The sequence below is a fragment of the Haemaphysalis longicornis genome, unplaced genomic scaffold (assembly GCF_048455015.1).
Source record: "Haemaphysalis longicornis isolate Haplotype H1 unplaced genomic scaffold, Haemaphysalis longicornis Haplotype H1 scaffold_7, whole genome shotgun sequence".
Lineage (NCBI taxonomy): Eukaryota > Metazoa > Arthropoda > Arachnida > Ixodida > Ixodidae > Haemaphysalis > Haemaphysalis longicornis.
The window spans coordinates 25,764,940-25,787,869 of record NW_027526422.1 but is presented as its reverse complement, the minus strand read 5'-3'; the positions used below and the strand labels follow the sequence as shown (position 1 = coordinate 25,787,869).

The following is a 22,930-nucleotide window of genomic DNA, read 5'->3' as shown; positions in this document are numbered from 1 at the left end:
ATATTTTTAATAGGGAATATAGGGAATAGGGAATAGGGAATAAATAGGGACACTTGTTTCTCCTTCATCGAACAGGTTGGTGCCTCCTTGTTCGCCAGCAACATCGGCAGCGGTCACTTCGTCGGCCTCGCTGGTTCCGGAGCTGCAACAGGCATCGGCATCGCGGGATTTGAGCTGAACGTACGTGACCGCCTTCCTGACATATTTACTGCTACAGAGGGACATCAAGGCTGACTGAATTCTCGCGTTAACTGATAAAAAAAGCTTACATTCCGCTTCTTTTTACCCTTCACTTGTTCCTTTCATTTCATTTTTTGTTGTAACGGGTAACAAATGGTGAGCTGTGAACTTCTACGTTTCCACTGCAATCTTTAAAAAAGAGGTTGATGGTGCAATCCTTTACACACCAACGCTTGTTCTACCACCTTCGCGTGAACTTTAAATTTTAAGTGGCAGTTTTTGAATATAGAATTGAGCTGGCCCTACAGTAACCACTACGAGAAAGGGGAAAAATATTTAAAAGCAGCAAGATATTTGGCACCAACATTAAGAGAATTCATTTCCCCAACTTCCTTTTTTGTTGGGCTGACCTGACGCTAGTAATTCGCACATTTGCTAACAACCCCAGCAGTTACATGTAGCATATTCAGTGCCGCCTTAATGCTTTCCTCAACACGCTGGTTACTGATCGATCGCGATCACTCGCTGCTTAAAATCCAACGCCGCTCTTTTCTTGGTTTCACCTTAGCTCGGAGGTATAGAAAAGAGCGCAATTATTTGATAAATGCCAAATATTACCAATAATAAAAACAACGTATAATTCCGGGCGCAGCACTATAGTTCGCTTCACTGGTGAATTGCTTTATTTCTTTGTCCGTGCGCAAGCTTCTCATTCTATTCGAAGCAGCAAGGTTTGACCGACAAGTGCTAAAAGATATTCCATCAGGTGGAGCTAAATACCGATTCCCTGGAGTTACGCCAAACATTTCTCCTCCGTACATTGTTCAAGGTTGCGCGTACACCTCCCACTTGAGCGGCGATAGGATGTCCGCAACAAACGGAGAAAGTCACGCCCTTCACGAGGCGAAGTGCCTGTTTGTCACGACGATAGAATCTCTCGGAACCGATCTTCCGAGTAAGGAAACAAAAACCCAAGCGATAAGATGTCGGCGTAGCATGTGACGAGGGGAATAATGCAGGGAAGCGGGAGCGTGCGGATGAAAGCACCAAGGCTTGACCTTTTCTTTGCCACGTCAAGTATTACACGCACTGTGGTGTGCAAAACAATGGCCGTAACAATTAACAATGCTCGCCATCTCCCATTAGGCGAATGAAGTAGCAGCTTGGCAGATATCTGAATATTATACTGAGTTAGCAGCCATGTAATCGTTTCCAAAGTGGTTAATAAATTATATTTCTTTGAAATGGAGTTTGAACAAGACATTGTGCTTAATTTTAGAAAATTTATTCTCCGCAACCGGATGAAAATTTGTTAAAATAAAGTTTGAACGGTTTTTGTAGATGCCTTTTCATGATCACCAGCCGATCTACGCTCACTGCAGGGCAAAGGCCTCTCCCATTAATGTCCAATTACCCCGGTTCTGTGCTAACTGCGGCCAATTTATCCCCGCAAACTTCCTGATATCATCTGACCATCTAACTTTCTGCCGCCCTCTGCCCCGCTTGCCTTCTCTAGGGATCCACCCCGTTACCCTTAATGACCAACGGTTATCTTGCCTTTGCATCACATGCACTGCCCACGTCCATTTCTTCTTCTTAATTTCTACTAATATGTCCTTAACACGCATTTGACTGTGTCAAAAAATACAAAAAAGAACATACTTGACGCTTACGGAAAGAACGAAATAAGGAAAATAAGTTACAACTAGACTATATTAAAATCCATCTCCGATTTTGGAGCATCAGTGGGTAGCTTCTTTGACCCCCATATGAAGGTGTTGATCTTTTGCAAAAGGAGGACAATAGCATGAAACATCTGTTTTGTGTATTTACTAGCTGCGACCGCTGTCGTATGATTCCTGGCTACACTGAATCTCTTTACACTTTTCACAGTACGCCGTGCTTACACTGGGCCTCCTACTCTAGTTTTGCAAAGTTGAACAGTTCGTCTCCCCAATATCGCTAATGGCCACAGGACTGGCTTCCGCAACCCTGACTGTTCGCATAGCACTGTCCCTCCAAGCAAAAGTGAGAATCATAGGAGCAAGCCACCACTGTTTTTGGCGCCTTTGAAGGGGGCAGGGCAGAACAGCTGCCGTTTTTAGTTGCGCACTCTGATATTCTGTTGCTTTTCTCCGTGTGCAGGCCATCTTCGTGCTCATGCTCCTTGGCTGGTTCTTCGTACCAGTCTACGTTGCCTCCGGGGTGAGTATTTTTCTTGCTACTGGTGCCTGGCCTATGGCGGAAAATCCAAACTGTTCACTTTGCGTGTAATGCCATGATGATATTGAATCATGTAATGCATTATGCCAGTTTTCGCGGCAGTGTTTTATTTTCTCACTTTAACACTCTGACAATTTAGGCTTCAGGCGTAGCACCGCTTGGCGGTGACAACTTAATGGTCTGAATGTTCACTCGCGTCTGAATCACGTCTTAGAGAAGAAACGAAGGGGTGGCATAGAAACAGATATTTCGAGCTTGACAAATTTGCGCATTCCTGGAAAGCGGTTATTAAAGGGGAGATTAAACTACGCTGCTTTTGAAGGTATGGCGTTCCGGAAGGTATTGCATGTGAATGCAATTAAAAAAAAAGGGTTAACATTTTTTGCTCGTGTACGAAATGACAGAAACTGTTGGGTTTGGTGCCGTCATACGACACACCTTGAGATAAAAAGAAACTCTTCTAGATCAGTTTTCGAGACTGTATTGGCAGACAAAATAAAACGACGGATGGGTGAGCTGGTTAGGGCTAACTGCATGCGACAAGGAAAAATAAAGCAAAAAGAAAGACAGAAAGAAGTTAAGAAAAAATATGAAGGAAGGACTCCAACGCAACGGACTCACTTTGTGGTCTAGACTAGGAATTCGAGCCAACCTTAGCTATTTTCCCCATTCGCAGGTTTACACGATGCCGGAGTATCTGCGCAAGAGGTTCGGCGGCCAACGGATACGAGTGTACCTGTCCGTGCTGGCCCTTCTTCTGTCTATTTTCACTAAGATCTCGGTAAGTGGCGGGGGTGCAAGTGCATGCACAGCTTAGACCTGAAATGGTTCGCTATAATGACCTTGGCCTGAACGTGAGAAAATTCACATTGCGATTTTTTTCTCATCGAACTCTGGAAAAAAATCTTTGAGAGAAATATGTTTGCGTAACAAAAGCGTCACTAAAATGAAAGGTGTTCAGTTCTTCAAACATTAGAAGCGAAAATAGGACACAAAATAGTCGAACCTTGGTGTAACAAAATTCTCCATGTGGTGATTATTTTTCGTTTTCAATTTTCGCCCCATTTCAAGCCGCCTGTTTTTTTTTTTTAATTAATGATTTTTTACCTCGCTTTCAAGTCCACGGTGATTGCATATACATACCAGGCGCCTTCTGGCGAGCAGAAGAACCGAATTTTCACCTGCATATACCAAGAGCGGGATATATCCCGTTCTTGCATACAAACTGCAGCCAAATATTGCTGACTGATAAAAAAAATAAGCAATAAAAGTTACCTACACAGTTGACCACCTAATTTAACCTGTAAGGGTTAATGAAAAATCAGTACAGCGCAATTACATTCAATTGGTCATATAACGAACGCATAGTTTCTTATGATCATCAAACTTTTGCCGCCGCGCGTGAAACAGCCGCTCTTTAAACAAACAAGCAATGCAGACAAAACCATCTTGCAGTACGACTAGGCGCATCTGCCGAGCTGATTCCTCACAGGTAGCTACTACGTTGCAAGAATCTCACCGCTCCTTTGAGCGAGCGGCGGCCCCTGTTATCTAATCCTCCTCGAGGTTTTTACATCTGCGCGGTGGCATCCGACCTTGAAGGGCAAGCGCACTTGCGATAAATATATATAGGATAAAGTCATGGCCCAGGCTGATCAGCGAAACTTCTCCTTTTATTGCTTACGATAGTGAACCACTAGAATAGAGCAGTAGGGCACGTGACAACACTTGCATTACGACGCATCACTCATTGCGGTGAATCCGCACTTCGGGGCGAAATTCGCTTATTAACCCGGCCCCAACTTTGCTCGAAATATTGTGATATTCGTTAGGTTATGTGAGCGAAAATGTGGTAAACAAAAATGTAAGCCGAGGGAGACAATAATTTACACGCGTTATTTCTCGCAAAGACGTTGCCGGCGGACAGCACTCAGCCGAGCAGAGGAGCAGACCGTATCGCTTTGCTGTCCTGTCATGCGCATAGGAAAGTCGCGCTGGGGCTCTACTTCTGTCCTTGCGGGAATTTATGAGTACTTCGGAAGCTCTAGAATGGAAAGCGCCATCTGGAGATGAGCTTACGAGCAGGTCAGTAATGAAGAAAGAAAACGTGCGTCGGCTTCGTCGTGCTTTGGCCCTGGAGATTGAAGTTTTCAAGACGCGATTTGAACAATCAAGGTTTATTCTTCCACTGAGTGGTGTTAGCTCAGCTCATGCTACGCGTGTGATGATGATACTGTGAAGCGTAATGCTTTGCTCGGGAATATAAATCAAGTGCCGAGCCACCACAGAGCAGACCAATTAACTTTGCAAGTCGGAACCGCATCCTAGCAACTTCTGTCCCAGGGTGCACACCGTGCAGGTCTGGCCGGGTTACTTGCTCTAAAAGGCGTGGTTTATTGGGAATTTCTTTCGTATGTTACCGACAATTACCAGGAGCCTTCTAATAAGCACCTTATCTGCTGCTGGTATGCACGGTTCTCGGCGTAACGCAATTTGCGATTTAACAACGTTTTCCGCTGCAAGTAGGACTACGTTATATCGAGGTTCGACTGTACCACACGACATTCGTAGTTATTAAGTGTTAACCTGGAGCCGTACAGAGGCCGGCGTATTTCTGAAAGTGTTCGTAACATGCGTCGTACTGAGCGAATACCTGTTCGCATTGGTTGAGTGAGACGACTGCAGGAATCTTAAAAAGAAAAGTTTGTTGGTATTAAGAATTGACTCGGCGGGTATTACTTCACGAGTTCAACTTCGAGCAAATCGAAATTGCTATTCATGCAGCTCTTTGGACTTCCGACTTCGCAGCAGCATGCTTACGTAAATGGTTCTTAATGCTGACAGGGGAGCGCTTGCATTTGTGAGAAGGGGGCGCGTTGAATGTAGTTATTAATAATTAACTAGCAGCCATTGCCCGTCCTGTACAGCAACTAATTTTGTTGGTTGTAAAATTGCAAACTAAAATATTCCCCACGGGAAAGTCACAACGATGGATGCATCTGCAGGCGGATCTCTTTGCTGGGGCCGTCTTTATCAAGCAAGCGCTGGACTGGAATATCTACCTGTCTGTCTGCGTTCTGCTTGCCATCGCCTGCATTTTTACCGTTGCTGGTAAGCGTCCTCATGTTCCCCCAATCCTCAAAACTCTCCTGTTTTTTGCTTTTTATATGGTTACTCACTACCATTCAGTTACAAGATGCCGTGAGTCATTTGGTCAGCTTCTATTTGTCCCGAGCATTTTTTTGTGTGTACGGTTGACTTGGTGGTACGGTTGCCCTGAACTCTTTCCTTATATCTTTCCCGTTCGCAGGTGGACTCAGCGCTGTGATATGGACGGACTTTGTTCAGACGATCCTCATTGTTATCGGCGCCTTTGTCCTCATGGTATTGAGTAAGTGCGCTTGAACGAAGCATTCTTGTCCCTTCTTTCTGCTCTCCTTTCTACTTGTTTGTCTTCCCGAGGCCGAATTGCGAAAGAATTAGCACAGCCGGTTTGGGATACACTTTCCCGCTCTCCATACGCGACTAACTAATAAAAAACGCAGAAATTAGAACTTCTTTTGAAAGGAACTGCTTTCCTGCGGACCGCCCCCTCTCCCTCCTTCCTGCTTTTTTTCCACACTTCCTTTGAATAGAGGAGGTCCCGTCTCTCGTGTTCCTCTCTTCTTTCCTACGAATTCCACGTAGGTCTGGCTGGGACATTGTAGTCTCTCCCACGAGCTGGTCACCAGCGCAAGAGAGAGAGAGAGAGAGAGAGAGAGAGAGAGAGAGAGAGAGAGAGAGAGAGAGAGAGAGAGAGAGAGAGAGAGAGAGAGAGAGAGAGAGAGAGAGAGAGAGAGAGAGAGAGAGAGAGCAAGCCTCACTTCTCCTTCCAAGCCCTCCTTCCTGTCCTGATCCTTTGGGGGGACAACGCGTAACCTCTCAGGGAAGTTAGATCAGTTCACTTCACTAATTGGGCCGCTATTTAATAAAAAGGGTTAGTTGCGGATGTCGATACGTTTTTTAAAATTCTACTGAAACGAAAAAGGCAGACCACACGGAGTTGGTCCCTCAGACAAAAATGCAAAAAAGAGGCAGGGTTATTGAAGCCAGCTTGCGTGCATGCAAGAATGCGCAAAAATAAACCCCTTAAAAGCTGCAATCTCATGGTCGCGTGCGGATTTCTAGCCTAGCCTAACCTTAAAACTAAACTGACCAGCAAAATCGTAGTTTAAAGCACCGAAGCTACACATTGTCTATGAGTGCACTGCTGTGGAGGATTCTGGTTAAATCAAACCAGCTGGATCTTTTTACCAGGCAACTAACGTCATGCGCACCACGTGCTTTTTCTTTTTTTTTCATCATAAAAAGGCTAACTTTGTGAAGATAAAGAAAAAAGACATGGTCAGAGTCTTAATTGGGCAGCATTTTTGGCTTAAAATTTGATATTAGCGTACCTACTAACGATCGAAACTAACACGAAAGCTCCGGGGAGTTGGGGATGCATATATTAAGTAAAAGAGAACAGACAGAAAAGACGAAACGGATCATTGTTCTTGTTGTCGTCTGTTTGCACTGCCTCGCTCTCATTTGCCAATTAGACTTGCATGTGAAAATACGTGTGCCTCGCCTGCCCACGGACGACATTAGCAGAAATTGTTGCAATGGCGATATTCAGCGGTAGTTTTGTCTACGTTTTTGTCCCCCAGGTCTGATCAAGGTGGGCGGCTACGAGCGGCTGATGCGCGAGTTCGCCCTGGCCGAGCCGAGGAACAGTAGCCACGTGACATTCAGCCTGACCAACGAGTCGTGCTCCAAGGTTCCTGACAACTACAACCACCTACTGCGCACAGCGACGGACCCTCAGCTCCCGTGGACGGGCATGGTGTTCGGAATCACTATCTCAGCCGTCTGGTACTGGTGCTCGGACCAGGTGAGCTTTACTTCCGATAGATAGATATAGATATGGATATGGATACAGACATAGATATAGATAGAGATAGAGACAGATCGATATAGACATAGATAGATATAGATATAGATAGATAGAGATATAGATAGATATAGATATAGATAGATATAGATATAGATATAAATAGATTTAGATAGATAGACATACATATAGATGTATACATTAAGAGCAGATAGATAGATATAGACAGATATTAAGAGTAGATTTAGATGTAGATGTAGATGTAGATATAGGTAGAGAGGGGCATAGTGCCCAAACAGCTATATAAAATGTGAAGGCAGGACAAGTGGTGCACGAAGATACATTGATGCATTCACTAGATAAAATCAGAAAGAGGCTGTAACAAAACGGTATCAGCTACCAACTAATATTGAAGGTATTTGTTTGTGTTTCAAGGGTACGCGAATATCTTTAACTTTTGAATATCGAAGCCAATAATCTTGTGTTCGTTTCGGCTTAGAATAGAAAAATCGCTAATCGAAAATTCCGAATATTTTCAAAGTATCTTGAAGCTTGAAAACACAAATGCTCAGTTGTTTCAGTAAATTTGTATGATGCTTATTTGAAAACCACAACTGGTACACTAAAACACATGCAAAAAAAAAATTATTTGCAACAAGTGAGAACCAGTTGGGCACGGGATGTATCGAACTTAGACAGCTCACGCGCGACTGCCGCAAACAAGCACCGATTTTGTCCGCTGGCGGCGACACGCCTTTCCGCAATACACCGGTGACGTGAGGTTAAATGGCAGGAGGAACGGGCTTTTCGAGAGCGCATCTTGTCTCCTTGGAATTGGGCCAACTCCGTCAGTGTGCTCCTTACATTATCGCTTCGCACCCTGATAACGTGGTCGCGCTCAAGCTGCCCCGGTCAACACACCCGAGATATAGCCAGCTGCCTACTGACATAGTTTTCTAATCAAACGATGCGCAGGCTTGACCATTTTATGACCTCTAATGCTTGTAATTTTTTATGCGGAGCATCGGAAAGATAATACTACTGTCTAGCTTCGTTCTCCTAGAAACGATGACAAAGCTTTCGTAACACAAGGCGTTGACACCGAGCACTCGTCAAGTTAGTTTGCCGACCCTGCACGTTTATTATCGCGCACTTTCTGGCGTCAATTTGGGTCTCAGTAATTTTGACAAGTTTATACTGGACATGAAATTCCTCTCGCGGAACCCATATTTTGGCCTCTTGTGCGTGCGGCGCCAGTGTGTTGCTTTGTTTTATAAGCGAAACTCATGTGTTGCTAGTACGGAAAAAGAGACCCGCGTGCAGAGGGTTGGAAAACGGGGATCATGCGATCACACCATCAGAGCATGCCCGAGAGGGTCTAGAAATCAGCTTAATTTTGCACGTCTTGCGCTGGCCCATACGCCCAGTTTTATTCCTTGAGCTGACATGAAAGTTCATGGCACATTCGTTTACGTTATTTTTCATAAGGGGATTGTGTTAATCATATTGCTTGTCAAAATGTACTGTTATGCCCTGATTATACTAATACGCTACAGCACTTGGGGTTGAGGTCACCACGTGAAATGAAAGTTGGCCACATGAAATTTAATATTATCTAAAAGCACCAGGATAGCTTATTTGTGTGCTTCATGCTACAGCGCAAGCCCTTTAAAATGAACTTAGTTCTCTGCAGACTAGTTCCTAAAGCATGCTTTAGAAATATTACATTTCAGTTTTTTTGTTGGAAATTACTAAATAGTCACTTTGATTTGATAACATTCGCGTTGATTTTCAAGTATTCAAACGAAATAAATATTCACTTCATATTGACTTCGATAGCAAACATTGCTTTTTTAACTTCTATTGTATTTATTTATTTGTAAATGTAACAATATTATGCAACCTACGCTAGATATAGCAAAACAGAACACGTGTTGTGCGATATCACGAGCCGAAGCTAAACACGATGGAGGATCCGGTACAGCTAAAATGTCAAGGGCTCATGGTGGTGATGCTGTATGCAAAGAGTCTCCCCCCGGGATGCGGAGCTGCTCATAAGAATAATCAAAATGCGATTCGTGAGGCCGGCTGTTGCAGTAATGTGGAGAGATAGCTAGTGTTCGCAAAACTGCCCCCTGAGGAACCCCCGTTCTCCGCAGGTCATTGTCCAGCGGGCCCTGTCGGCCAAGAACATGGTGCATGCCAAGGCTGGCTGCGTGATGGCCGGCTACCTCAAACTGCTCCCACTCTATCTGCTTGTGCTGCCCGGAATGGCGGCGCGTGTCCTGTACCCAGGTACGTGACAACATACGTGCAACTTCTTTATGCCGGTGAAAATGAATTTCGCAGATTGAAAACTTGCCCCCGAATGCAAAATATGTCCAGTTGTAATGATATCTTCTCGTGGGCGTCTGCAAACGTCGCAGGAATACTAGCAGTATTCTTTTATGGGTTGGGCATACAATCAAGATAGAGTTAAACCGAAGCATGAAAATGTAAATGAAGCTGAAAATGCTTCTGTATTTTGGGATTTAAATTTTCAACGAGGTTGCAGATAAATGCTACTTACACAGTTGGATGACTGAGCGTTAGAATAATAAGAATTTCTGACTGTTGGGTCACGCCAGCAAGCCAATTTTTATTGATTTGTGTGCTGCCGGTCATTCTGACGTCTGCTCATTTCAATTGTTGCTCTCTGTATGTCGCAGGTAATAGGAGGGGGATTGAAATTTGTAGGGGTGTGAGTGGTAGCTTGTTTATGCTACAATTGAAGCGAAATGGAAAAATTAAATAAAATAGACTCATTAAAAGGGCCGCGGAATGACGTTCCTCTGACGTTTGTTTATGTTTGGCTCCCTTCATTGCAAACAGACCTTGTGGCGTGCTCCAACCCTGACCGCTGCCGTGAAATCTGTGGAAGCGAAAATGGCTGCACCAACATCGCGTACCCTCTCCTCGTGGTCAAGCTGATGCCCATCGGTGAGCGAATATCACCTAAGAGTAAAATTATGAACAAAGTATTGACTGAAAACATGCTATACAGAGAAATAAAAGATTGCTCCTTTCTTTCGCCTTTATTGAAAGTGGGTTCTTTATGCTCGCTCAGCGGTCGAAATTGTTCAGGACTCCGCTGTTTTCCTGTTGGGCTCTGAACACCTAGGGAAAGCAGCCAGCTCAAGCAAAGTTCTAGAAGCAACGTAATTGTTCGAATTAACTGAGTACACTATCATTTTGCTTCAGTCATACAAGGTTCTATTGCACCTATTGCTTCCGAACACTTGAGCCTGATTCCACAGGCACTTTAAATTTTTATTTCTTAAAAATGTAGCACTGAAATACGAAGCAAGTCAGGGGTTACGAAACGACACGTGCACTACGAAGCACTACTACCAACTGTTTACTGGAAGCATACCTGCCATTGGAAACAAACAAAGGGTGGGAGGGGGATAACACACACCACATAACAATCCCAAACTAGATCGTGGTTCCTCTCTACGCGTACACTTCTTTGCCGTGTTGTCAGAGATATTACTGCAGTTTTTTTAGAGATTTTCATACTTATTGGTTATGCGCAGTTTGTTGATACTTTCGAAATAATTATAAAATTGTCAGTCTGCGGCTACTGATAATTTTATGTTAATGTGATGACCAAGACCAGTCAGCGTATCTCGACGTTTCGTTTGTATTCTTACCTCAGATAGCTTTCTTTGTGATTATGGTACAATCGCAGGGCTTTCAAAATATTCAAGTCCGGACATTGCTTCTTTTCTCTGGAATTTCCCTTTCTTCATTCCTTAATAGATTGTGAAAAGCAAAAAAAAAAAACATTATGCTGCCCAGAGCCAGACATCTCACTTTCTTCCTTCTCGCTGCAGGTGCCCGCGGCATGATGCTGTCGGTAATGCTGGCGGCCCTGATGTCCTCGCTGACGTCCATCTTCAACAGCTCGTCGACCATCTTCACCATCGACATCTGGAAGAAGTTCCGCAAGAACGCCTCCGACGTCGAACTGCTCATCGTGGGCCGCTCGTTCGTCGTGGTCCTGGTGGGGCTGAGCATCGTCTGGATCCCGATCATCGAGCAGTTCCCCAACAGCCAGCTCTTCCACTACATCCAGAGCGTCACCAGCTACCTGGCGCCACCAGTCTGTGCGGTCTACGTGCTTGCAGTCTCTTGGAAGCGTATCAATGAACCTGTGAGTCGCTGTGCCCGGCCTTCTACTCAACACCCAACTTTTGCGTCAACTACCCATGCAATGCCCTACCGAACACTGTTTTACTCCAGGCAATGAGACAATGCGCTCGGCTATCAAATTGAGACCTGCATACTGCAGGCAACTTACTCGGTTGTTGCTGAATCTTTTCCTAAAATGGAGATCTTGCAGCAAGAGTTAGCGCGTGAGTTCAAGGTAACGAGGAGCGCGGGATTACATGGATTATAGATTAGGATTTGTTTCAGGGTGCTTTATGAGAACTAGACCACCCAAAAAATAAATAAAAAAGCCCTTGAAGCTGCAAAATGCCGGCAAGCAAGCGCGTACCACACCAACGTTGTGAATTTTGATCACACACCCGAAGTTTACAAAAAATTAATAGGGGGAAAAGTTTCTGATTTGCTGTAATTTTAAACGGCCGCTGTATTTGATTGCAACAGATGTTCTCTCCGTAGGGCGCCTTTTGGGGCCTGATGATCGGCTTAGCTGTGGGCCTGATCCGGTTCGGCTGGGAATTCTCGTACGCGGTGCCCAGCTGTGGCAGCACGGTCCAGGATCCCCGACCGGACATCATTGCCAACATGCACTACCTCCACTTCGGCGTGCTCCTGTTCGTCATCTCCGTCATCGCCACAATCACCATCAGCCTGCTGACGCCTCCCATCGACGACAGCAAGGCAAGTGCGCTGTGCGGCGCCATTTTGGTTTCTGCAAATATGACTGCCTGAGGCGGGTATGCTGTTTGGAGCTCCTCACGTGATACAGCTTTCCAGTTGCTGCTCCTGGAGTGTGAAGGTTGAAGTTAATGGACCTGCCTGAAATTCTGTAACAAGTTGTTAAATTGTGGGTTGTGAGTTGAAGTTGAAAGAGTCGTTCCCGGCGGAGGAAAGGAGGGCAGGGCTGGAATTTGAGGTTTTGACTTTGGAATTAGAAGGGGAAATGTTGCTGCTCTTAATGTGTAGCATTCTTAGGCTACACATTATGTGAATTTTTTATGTGCATGTTTTGGTGCCCCCACGCTTTTCATGGCGCGGAAAACCACTAGCGCTATCTATAAGCCACGCATAGTAGTGAGCCTGAAGTATATATAAGCAAGAACTTCTCAAACTACCAGTATTATTGGTGACACAGTTCATACATGTCAACATTACTGGTGCACAGGTAGCCTTGAGCAGACTTAAAACAAACTGCAAGTAGAGTAAAAGTTAGAATTATTTTTATTTGAAAATTTGTCACTTCGGTTGTTACGAAAATGAAGACAATATCATTGGTTAGAAAACTGCATTGAAGAAAAGCGAGATAAAAAGCGCAGCAACAACACAATTAAATTACGAGAGTATGCAAGCAGCTCGAAACGCAGCAAAAGCACACCGTTGAGAAGAACACTCCGTCTGGGTTAAAAAAAAGTGACATCGGCGAGACACGACATAAAAGTCGAACAGAAGTAACATTCTACCTTGCATCATCATTAGCGGTGCAAACATAATACAAACAAAACATACAACTGCGTTCATCTGGTTTATAGAGCGCACACATCTTGCCATGTTGGTGGCTGAAAAGAACAGAGAATGAAGACAATTCAAATGACTGCTACGCACTGTATATAGCAAATTTTTTGTGCTATTTTTTTGTGACGTAGGCTATGAATATCTCAATGCACAGTACTGAGCGAATTTAAGGGATACCATTTTTTCTGCAGCGCAATAAAATCTCACTGCAATGACCATTCTGTAATAAACATCTGTAAGCTGACAAGTCTTCTGGCAAGGAAATTAAAGTTGGCTGTGCTTCTCGCTAAGTGACGTTGTGAAATGAAGATAGGACACTTCATTTATGCTGAAGCTACTTTATCAAGTTTAATGTAATGTCCTAAGCATGTTTTCCTAATTCGCATGTCTCACTCAACCTTTCACAAACTCGCCAAACATTTTCCTGGTCTAACAAAATTGGGGGTTTAATGTGCCGAAGCAACACCTGGGCAATAAGACGCGCCGTAATAAAAAAACTCCGAACTAATTTAAACTACCTGGGGATCTTTAACGTGTGCCGAAATCTCAATACATGAGTGGTTTTGATTATTGCCATCTGAAAAGCGGCCGTAACGGCCGGGAATCGAACCCGCGTCCTTGGGCTCAGCAGCAAAATGTTTTATCCCCTGAGTCACTGCGGCGGGTATTTTGCTGATCTTGCGCAGTGCCTCCTTTTATTTTTGCCTGGGGAAACTGTCTATTCACACCTTTCATGCACCTATCACTGGTAATCCCAGGGCAGCACTACATTTATCGTTTATTTCTTCATTCATTCATTAGCCAAGGTTTTTTCTGGAACTTTGGCAAATATTTTGGCAAACATTTCTGAAACTTTCGCCTTCTTCACATTGTTTCCACTATTGCGCAGACAGGTAAGAATTAAAAACTATCATGCTCACAAGAGGAAGGGCCGTGATATGGAAAAGGCCCGTCTGATGTTAACCTCGCGAGTGACCAAATTTAGGCTTCGTTTTTGGACGATTCTTGAAAGTGTCCCTGCCAGGAGCCAGTGCTTCTGATTTCCCAAATATCTTTGGTGGGTCCTCATTTGTGTGGGTGCCTGGTAGGAATGCCATAATAAGCCAAATAAGAAAGTTTCTCGTAACGACTTCACTGGCTCATGAAATTCATGGCACTTGAGAGCAAAAGAAAGTGAAATTCACGTAATTTTTTGGGGAAATTATGTCTCAAATAAACGTAAAAAATAACATTTCTTAACTTTTGAAACTGTGCAGATTTTAGGGCCTTGGCTTTCACACGAAAAATAACATCGTGGTTTTAGTGCATTGACGAAACATGACTAGCACGTTTCATCGTTATAGGTGTGCTGTTATTTATACCTTGATAGAACACACATGTTTTCGTGTTTTAGTGAAAATTCGGACGGACGCAATACTATGCTGCAAGGGAATAAACCATATATTAATGACAACCAATGTGATTTTAAATGCAAGGACAATAGCGTTACTAGTATACCCGTAACTTAGAAAATCGATGCCATTTTAGCGCTACACGCGTGCCCTCTTAGTTGATACCTGTACTTATATTTCTTTGTTCGTCTGCGTAGCTCCACAGGCTGACCTTCGGGAGTAGGAACAGCACCGAGATCCGGGAAGACCTAGACAAGCCTCAAAAGAAGGTGCAGGAGATGACTGTTATCAGTGACGGTGTGGTCAACATAGCCTACAACAAGAGCACGGACAACCTGGCTTCTGGCAATGGCAACGATGTTCCCATGACCGTCCGAAGCCACACGTCGCCCCACGAAGCCATGCAGGCGGCTCCGATGAGAAAAGGTACGTGGCCGCAATGGGCGCAGGGAGGCTGCATTAATACATTGTATCTCTTTCGCGAATGACCTATGGAGGCTTAATATGCATTCTAGCACTCAGCAGAGGCTAGCCAGAACTCACCTAGCGGGAACACGTAAGATTCCTGTAAACTCTAGGGAGGCCAGCCTATGGTAGTGGCTAACTAAGGATTGATGATAGCAGCAAGTCACCAGGTCGGCAGCGGCATGTCATTGAACGCTTTTCTTAGCTTGCGAATGACTGTTATTTGGTGCCTGAGGGCATGACAACTGGCAAACTATGCAGCCTAAACATGCACACTGTCGTAAATCAGCAGAAGATCCTTTAAGAGTAAAATGCAGGGTATCTTTCATGTAAAGAAAATCGTAATAAACGTTAAGGATAAAATTTGAAGGACTTTTACTATATTCTGAATAATATTATAACTGCAATGCTGTAATCTCTGTTCTCTGTCGTTAGGCCAATAAGGTTGTTAAATTGCAACGTTTTCATCGAACGAACTGTGTAATAGTGTTGCACGGACTCATTTTATTGGTTGTACGAATTGACTCCGGTCAGCACCTCTCCACTAATTATACAGTTATGAACTGGACAGGTGGTGGCACAACAAAAGGAAAGGGGCTCTGTGGGCCTTGCTGTTCAATGTGGCTTGGCTCATGTTTTTCTCTTGCGCGTTACTTTTTCTCTGTCTTATCATCGGGCTTAATTACACAACGGGCTTGAGGTGTGCAATTGAACGGATTAGTGTTACACAGCAAGAACTTCTTACACAGTCAATCATTATTTGTCCAATTCTCCATATAGCTCTGAACAGCCAAGGTTAACAAATGCTAGCTGATGGGACGGTCCGCTGCATCAGTTCTCGTTAGTCGTCTAAATGGTTGAGAGGCAGCGCTTCGCATTCCTGTTAAGCTGGCTATTGCTCTAGCAGAAATGGTCTACACCTCGTAAGGCTCATCATCCTGTTGCCTGAAAAATTCAATACAGACGAGGAAACTTCACACTTATCTTGTCTTAGTTCCTTGCAAATTACATGTATTAATTAGTACAGAATTGATAGTAAAGAGTAGTTCAGTACTTCTCACCTTAATTGTTCGCTAAGGTTGTGGGCGCGCGTATTGCGTTTGAACATATATTATGTCCTACCTTGCGGATACATGTGCCCTGCAGTAATTTTTGACCTAGGGCAGACAAGTAATCGTCTTGCTTGAAACACTCGTGCTACGCTTCCTGATTTGCAGTTTCAAAGAATGAAAATATATCGTTCTGAAAATACATAAATGAAAATATATGAATAAATGAAAATATATTTAGTGGCGGTTCTCAGTACCCTTAGTGCCCTGTGACTATTTTTTTTATGTATAGCAGTGTGCATTACAATTCATGCAATAAGCAATCGTATCACAAAGTGGCATTGGAGGTGAAAAGTGCGGGCGCAAAGTGTCACATTCACTACAAGAAAGGGAAATTACGAGGAGTAGAACACAGGTGCGGGCACTTTAATTCCATTTTAAAACATCCACACTAGAAGCTAGAGGCTACATTGCCTTCGTCTAGCTGCCCTTTCGCAGTATACACCCCGAGTCCTAGCCCGCACAAACTACCGGAGTTAAGTTCTTCTCTGCCCTTATTCCTGTGTGCAGAGCTGCGTGGTTTCAAGAAGGCACTGTTCTGCATTTGCGGAGTTACGTCGACTCACCTCGAAGAAGAGGAGATGGCAGCCAACCAAACACCCGCCATCAGTCCCGAGGAGGAGGCCAAAGAGGCTGTCAAGGCCCTCGACGAACATCCACTGTGGGGCTCCGTAGTCAGCATCAATGCTGTAATACTTATGGTTGTGTGTGCTTTCGTCTGGGGCTTCTATGCCTGAGAATCAGTTACGCTCTAGGTCATTGCCTCATCAACAAGTACTGGAGCTCTCTGCAAGATTAATCACGGAAGTCTCCAGAGTGATCGCCGATGTTAGATCCATTTTAAAGGAAACTTCCCCCGATACACCGGAGTCCCTGTTACTCCAGCGTAGGGAATATAGAAATGTTTGGGGTGCCCAGGGAAGTCATAACTCCGGCAGCATGAGACGTGATGGGTGCTTGTTATTGAACAGTGTGTACCTGTGATAGTATGTCGTATTGAGTGGAAGTTCGCTGCTATTAACTTTTGTTTTCTCTTTTATTGTTGATGACTACAATGAAGTGTATGCCCAGAATGCTTGTCTTAAACTAGGAAACAAAATGTATCCTTCAGGCCTGATGCGAGCAAATACTGGGTTAATATACACCGCACCTTAAGGTGCTGGTGTTAGGCGTCTGGTGTCCTTTTAAAACAACCCATATGCATATCTGCTTAGAAGGGGCCACCAGGGGATTCACTGGATGTAGGAGATGTTCTAGCGCTTCCACTGATTCCACCACTTAGCAAGAAGCACTCTAAGATGTCTGGCTGACTACTACTACTACTACTACGCACCCACCGTTACCTCAGCAGGTAGTGAAGGTTTAGGGAACGTTTTAATAAAATTTTAGAATTCTTGGTGAAGTTCACCAATGTAGCGATGTGCCTGTCGTTTCTGTTCTCCTATGCCGAGAGAAGGGATTTAGCGTAGCTTAAAAATATTTTAGAAGTTGGTGGTAGGAATGAGACCTAAATCTTGTTTATTGTGAACGGGAGCACTCTTGATTGAGCCCCTCATAACAGGTCACAGGCAAGTGTTGAAAGGAATGACAGGTACTTTTAAACGTCATCGTGCCGCACACGCAGGTGTTATGCGAAACGGTGCTAGATGTAGAGCTTGAGTGTGTGTATATTTATTTTTGGTGTTTGCGTCCTTGGCTTACTATTTTCGTAACTTTGCGATGTGGCCGTCCATGCCTAGCCTTATTACGCCGAATGATCTCTGTGTGAAGCTTTGGAAAAAGTGGATCAACCAGAGGATACAGTCGTGAGAAGGGCAGGTAAAGTGAACAGCTGTTGTGGGAAGCTAGACGGAAGGGAGAGGAAAAAACAGTGGGGAGAAAGGTAAGGGTGGGGGTGATAGGAACAATAAGTTAAGTCATTTATTACAGGCAAATGTGTTACACATCAGAATTCGCACAGCGAGCACAGACCGCCGTCCCTCCACTAATCGGAATGATTGCCCCAAGCTCACCCTGCATGGCACCGTATGCCAAGTGTGTTAGCGCAATAACTCTTGTGGTAGCAGTTCTTCGTTAAGCCTACTTTACCGGTGGCGCTACCCTTACTTGACTATAGAAGGTCAAATTTGAGAAGGTTACTGCTGAAATTTTTAGCATAGTGGCTACTGCCAAGGGCCAAGTGGGTGTAATGTCACCCACTACGTACCTACATTTGCCAATACAATGCCACTCCCATTTAGCCACATAATCGTAGCCTAAATCATGTTTCTGCCCTTAATTTTTATAAGTGGACGTCTAAGATTTTAGCGTATACCTTGCGGGCAGAATGACATTCCACACAAGGTTATTACCACCGTGGTATCGTTGCTCTCCTAAAAAAACCGAGTTGCGCCGAGTCTACCGTATGGGATGGAGTAAACCAAAGAGTTTGGTAATGTCACATTTTCATTCGCAACAGTTAAATGCAGCCTAGTTAAAGGCAGTTAGCTAGGGGATGTTCTATTCTCATTGGAAAGGAGATGAACATTGTCTGTTTGTTTATTGTATGCTTCTATTGTCAGGTCACCACATAGGTGGCGCGAAAACGCACGGGGCTGTAAGGGCACGTTGATGCGAACAAAGGTCGATGTTAAGTGAGCACTGGCAACACCGACGTTCTGTGGGCCCCATGTCCAGCCGGTTCAAATGTAGCCAAACATAAAGTATATGGGCAACTACTATATCCGAAGAAGGAAATGCAGAATAACCATAAACACTACACATCATTGCAGATGTGCAATAAGGGGGAATGGGCACTGTCCTCGCTACATCTTCCGTCCACACGATACGAAGATGAGTGTTAGTATTTGTAAATAGTACTCTCCTAACCTAGCTACTCATTCATGCTAAATACAGCAGTAACACCTAACGGGGTTGTTCCTGCTGTGCTTGTTAACGTTGCACGCTGCACCAGCTCAGCGTTAAACTAGTCTCAGTAGCTTCAGAAAACTACTGAAGCATGCCCCTTTTCTAAACTAGGGACCAACGCAATGAGCAAAATCAACATAATTTGTCGGGTTAGTGTTGCTACTTGTGTGAAATATTTTGTTGTTTGGTAGGTATCATTGTTATGCCTTCATTATTTACCCGAAGTATGATGAAATGATGAAGCTTGAACACTTAACTGCTTTTGGTGAGGCAGGCTTATGTCCACACAGGCGTCCCAAAGTTCTTTACAGTGGTGTACCGTATCGAACGTTTAAGCCATCGGTCCACCTGAATGGCTGAAAACGCTGACGTGCTGGAGCAGAATAGCAAAGCTCACGGTTACCAGCTTGGGAAATGCCTGCATGGGGAACATAAGCCTTCTAAACAATGGGAAGATTGTTAATCAACAGGATGTGGTGCGCAAAGTTACTCCTGTATATGTACAAATGAATGAAACTTTGTATCATGCCATATCCTTACTCACAGGGCTTCAGGCAATTTTCGATGGCTTGAATACCTTTGCGTTTTCACCAGGGTGCTAATGATTTTGGAAGATCATACTCAGTGGAGTTCGTTCGTATGTGGCTGTGCCACATTGTATCAGTTGGTATATATTATCAATGTTTCATCTAGGGTTCCTTTCTCATTGTCATCTTTTATGTGTGTTTTGCGTGTTTGTTATCATCTGCTTAATTATGTATTCGTTCACTATAAAGAAATTGGGGCACGAGTAAAACAATCTTGCGTAAATTTTTGTTTGGTACACTAGCAGAATTTTTTGGCCTTGCAGTACTTAATGCAACACCCGCTTAAACGGCAGAAAGCACCATGTCTAACATACCTCGTACCAGAGTGGTGCCCAAATCTTTTAGGCGCCGACATAAATTACATACAGTACGAGGAAAGATTTTTGGGGCTCCTGTAATTATAAAAACACTTGCTGGAAAGCCCCACAATGTATTCTTAGCATATGCAGAGATCGCCATGGAACAATTGAATTCCAAATATCGTTGGGCCTTACAGAGCTGGCCAAACTTAAGCATCACAAGGTTAAAGCTTTTTTTATTTTTTTTGGTGTACTTTACGCCTGGGTCAAAAATTGTTGTCCATAGAAATCCCTGCTACAAAAAAACAAAAGAACCAGAACACAATGTGCCATAACAATATCACCCCAGTATGCGATTGGAGCGCATTAGTACAAAACGGATTTGGTGCTAGTGTGGCCAAGAAAGTCGGCATTGTTTGAAAAGGGAAAACTCGCCTTTTTGAAGGTTGCGCACTACAACCTTGAAACGCTGCCTGTTTGTTTAGTTTTATAAATGAACACGACTGCACCTAACTATTGCTAACGCGAAGTCTTTACTTATTCTTTGAAAGTATACAACAGTTTGTCTTGTTATTCATTTGCGTCGCTCAATGAGCTGAAACATTTTTCATATGATTGCGGTGCTGTGACGTTACTCGGCTACATCAGCAAGCCAGGGCACATGCAAGGTTAAGTGGTTCTGTCGGCAACTTTTGTTTACTGTGGCATTGTGTTTGAGATTATTGAAAGTTTGCCCGACGGAATGTCGATGAAATGACGTCAAAACACCTTGGGCTGTTACGTTTTCTCAAGTCTGTGTGCGCGACATACATTGTACAGAAGTCGTAAAAATACACATGACGAAGTGTGGGTTCATGGTTTATCTAATTTGGTGATATTGCTACTTCCGGTACTGTGCGCCTTTGGTGCAGATTGCAAACGTTTTAAAGTATTTGAAGGGACATTTCTCACGGCAGCACACTGCTAGTATGTCGCCATCAATGAGTGACTTGTTTTGTGTACAGTGAACTCAATAAATTCATTTTCGTATTTTCATCCCTTGCTCTTCCTTTTAAAACCTTGCCTTGCACTAGTTAACCTAAGAGTCCAAATTTTGTTAAACTATTTGCCACATAGCTGAATATGAAGTACAAGGTGGGGCTAGTCTATAGATTAGTAGAATGAAAAATGCCTAAACAACAGAACACGGCGAGCCGATGGAGACAGGCAATGGCCGATTTGTTTATTTATTTATTTATTTATTTATTTATTTATTTATTTATTTATTTATTTATTTATTTATTTATTTATTTACAGGTACATTCAGGGCCGAAGCATTGTAGAGGGAAGTGGGTTTTTACATTTTTGAACAAGTACAGCTTACAGTGCATATCAAGCAATCATACAAAAAAGAATTGCGCAAGAACACAGAATAAAAAAAGCTCACATATTCTCTACAAGAAGGGTCAATGACTACAAGGAGACGCCAAAAATGATTTTACACGAAAAATTAAACCAACACAACAGGAAATTTAGTACTCATTCGAGGCTATTGGAGTAGTTTTCATTACTAATAACTGATCGGAAAGCACCACTGTTTAAAACTGTCGCAGTTGCCGCCGGAAGGCCGTTTCAGTGACGTGATGTTCGCGGAATGAATGAACATGCGTACGAATGCGTGTGACTCATAGGGATGGCAACCTTGTGGACGTGATCACGACGTGATGACACGTAGTTTGAAGGAGAAATCAGGTTGTAGCCTAATGTGGGATTATAAAATATTTTGTGGAATAAGCACAGTCGTTCTATTTTGTGACGGGTAATTAAGTCAGGTAGATTGAGGTTAGCTTTCATAGATGAGATACTGGCGGAACGATGAAAGTTGGAGAGAATAAAACGAGCAGAGGTATTTTGAACCATTTCTAGTCTATTGATTAAATATGCTTGGTCTGCGTCCCGCATAGCTGCTCCGTATTCATGTTTGGTTCTAACTAGTGTTTTATAAAGAAGTAACGTCAGGGAGAAGGGGGCACAGCAAAGTTTCTTCGCTTAATGTATCCTATGGTCCGGTTAGCGTTATTAATAATGTGATCAATGTGGACATTACAGGTTAAGTTCTCGGATGTGTGGACCTCAAGGTGTTTATAATTTTTTACTACTCCCAGTTGTAGGACTTTTATTAAGTAAGAAGCCAAGTTTCTCGATGCACAGGTGCCGTCATAAGTAAAGGGAACAAGGATTGGTGAATATCACAAAATATTTGTCTTACCGGCACAATGACAGCCATTAGCGGTTTACAGGAAGCTTTTTCTATTAGGGACGGCTCCTTTAAATGTACACCAATGCAGCCAGGCAGTTTCCGGAAGAGAAATTCCTGTAAATTTACAAGACCATGTTCCAATTACTTTTGAAGGTACCTGTACGTGTTATCCGCATTGACTGACATTTGGAGATATTTAAATTCATGAGCCAATCTTCTCACCAAGTGCAAATTTTATCTGGGCCTGAATGTTGTGGATGTGTGTCGTCGCTATTGGTAATTTCTCGAAAAAGAACGCAGTCATCAGCGTACAAGTGGATGTTGGATGTAACGCAGTTTGGTAGATCGTTCACATATATAAGGAATAATAATGCGCCAAGCACGGAGCCTTGCGGAACTCCAGATGTGGCAGCAATTGAGGGTTAGTCATAGTTGTTAACGGTAACAAACTGCTGTCGGTTAAGTAAGAAACACTCGATTCATTTAAAAAAGGTATGATCTATATTAAAGCAACTGAGTTTATAGAGTTTAATTGATGATATACTTGGTCGAATGTTTTCGAAAAGTCTAAAAATATGCAATCTACAATGGAATGGTCAAATGGCGTGTATTTTCTATGTAAAAGATACGAGCTGCGTTTCACAGGAGTAGTGCTTACGAAAGCCATGCTGTGCTTCACTAAAGAACGAGTATGACTCATATTCTCTAACAAGGTTAGAGAATATGACATGTCAAAAAATTTTGCAAGGGATGTTTCTGAGAGATATGGGGCGGTAATTTAGAGGACACTGTTGCCGGATTTAAATACTGAAACGACCTTCCGAATTATACAGTCGTCGAGAAGAAGTCCTGACTGCAAAGATTGTGGAAAAAATTTTGAGAGTATTAATTATGACT

General features: G+C 43.5%; 1 protein-coding gene across 1 annotated transcript in view; it reads left to right on the top strand.

Annotated features, from left to right (window-relative positions):
* LOC144144865 (sodium/glucose cotransporter 4-like) overlaps positions 1-20,829 on the top strand; it is a 40,574-nt gene extending 19,745 nt beyond the window's left edge. Inside the window, exons 3-14 of the mRNA XM_077676353.1 lie at positions 76-180; positions 2,326-2,385; positions 3,080-3,184; positions 5,409-5,514; positions 5,714-5,794; positions 7,092-7,315; positions 9,475-9,610; positions 10,187-10,294; positions 11,191-11,510; positions 11,984-12,205; positions 14,625-14,853; positions 16,512-20,829. Of these exons, the coding sequence (XP_077532479.1) occupies positions 76-180; positions 2,326-2,385; positions 3,080-3,184; positions 5,409-5,514; positions 5,714-5,794; positions 7,092-7,315; positions 9,475-9,610; positions 10,187-10,294; positions 11,191-11,510; positions 11,984-12,205; positions 14,625-14,853; positions 16,512-16,738 (1,923 nt within the window). The 3' untranslated portion in view covers positions 16,739-20,829. The remainder of the gene's footprint in view (positions 1-75; positions 181-2,325; positions 2,386-3,079; positions 3,185-5,408; positions 5,515-5,713; positions 5,795-7,091; positions 7,316-9,474; positions 9,611-10,186; positions 10,295-11,190; positions 11,511-11,983; positions 12,206-14,624; positions 14,854-16,511) is intronic.
* Positions 20,830-22,930: the final 2,101 nt, after the last annotated feature.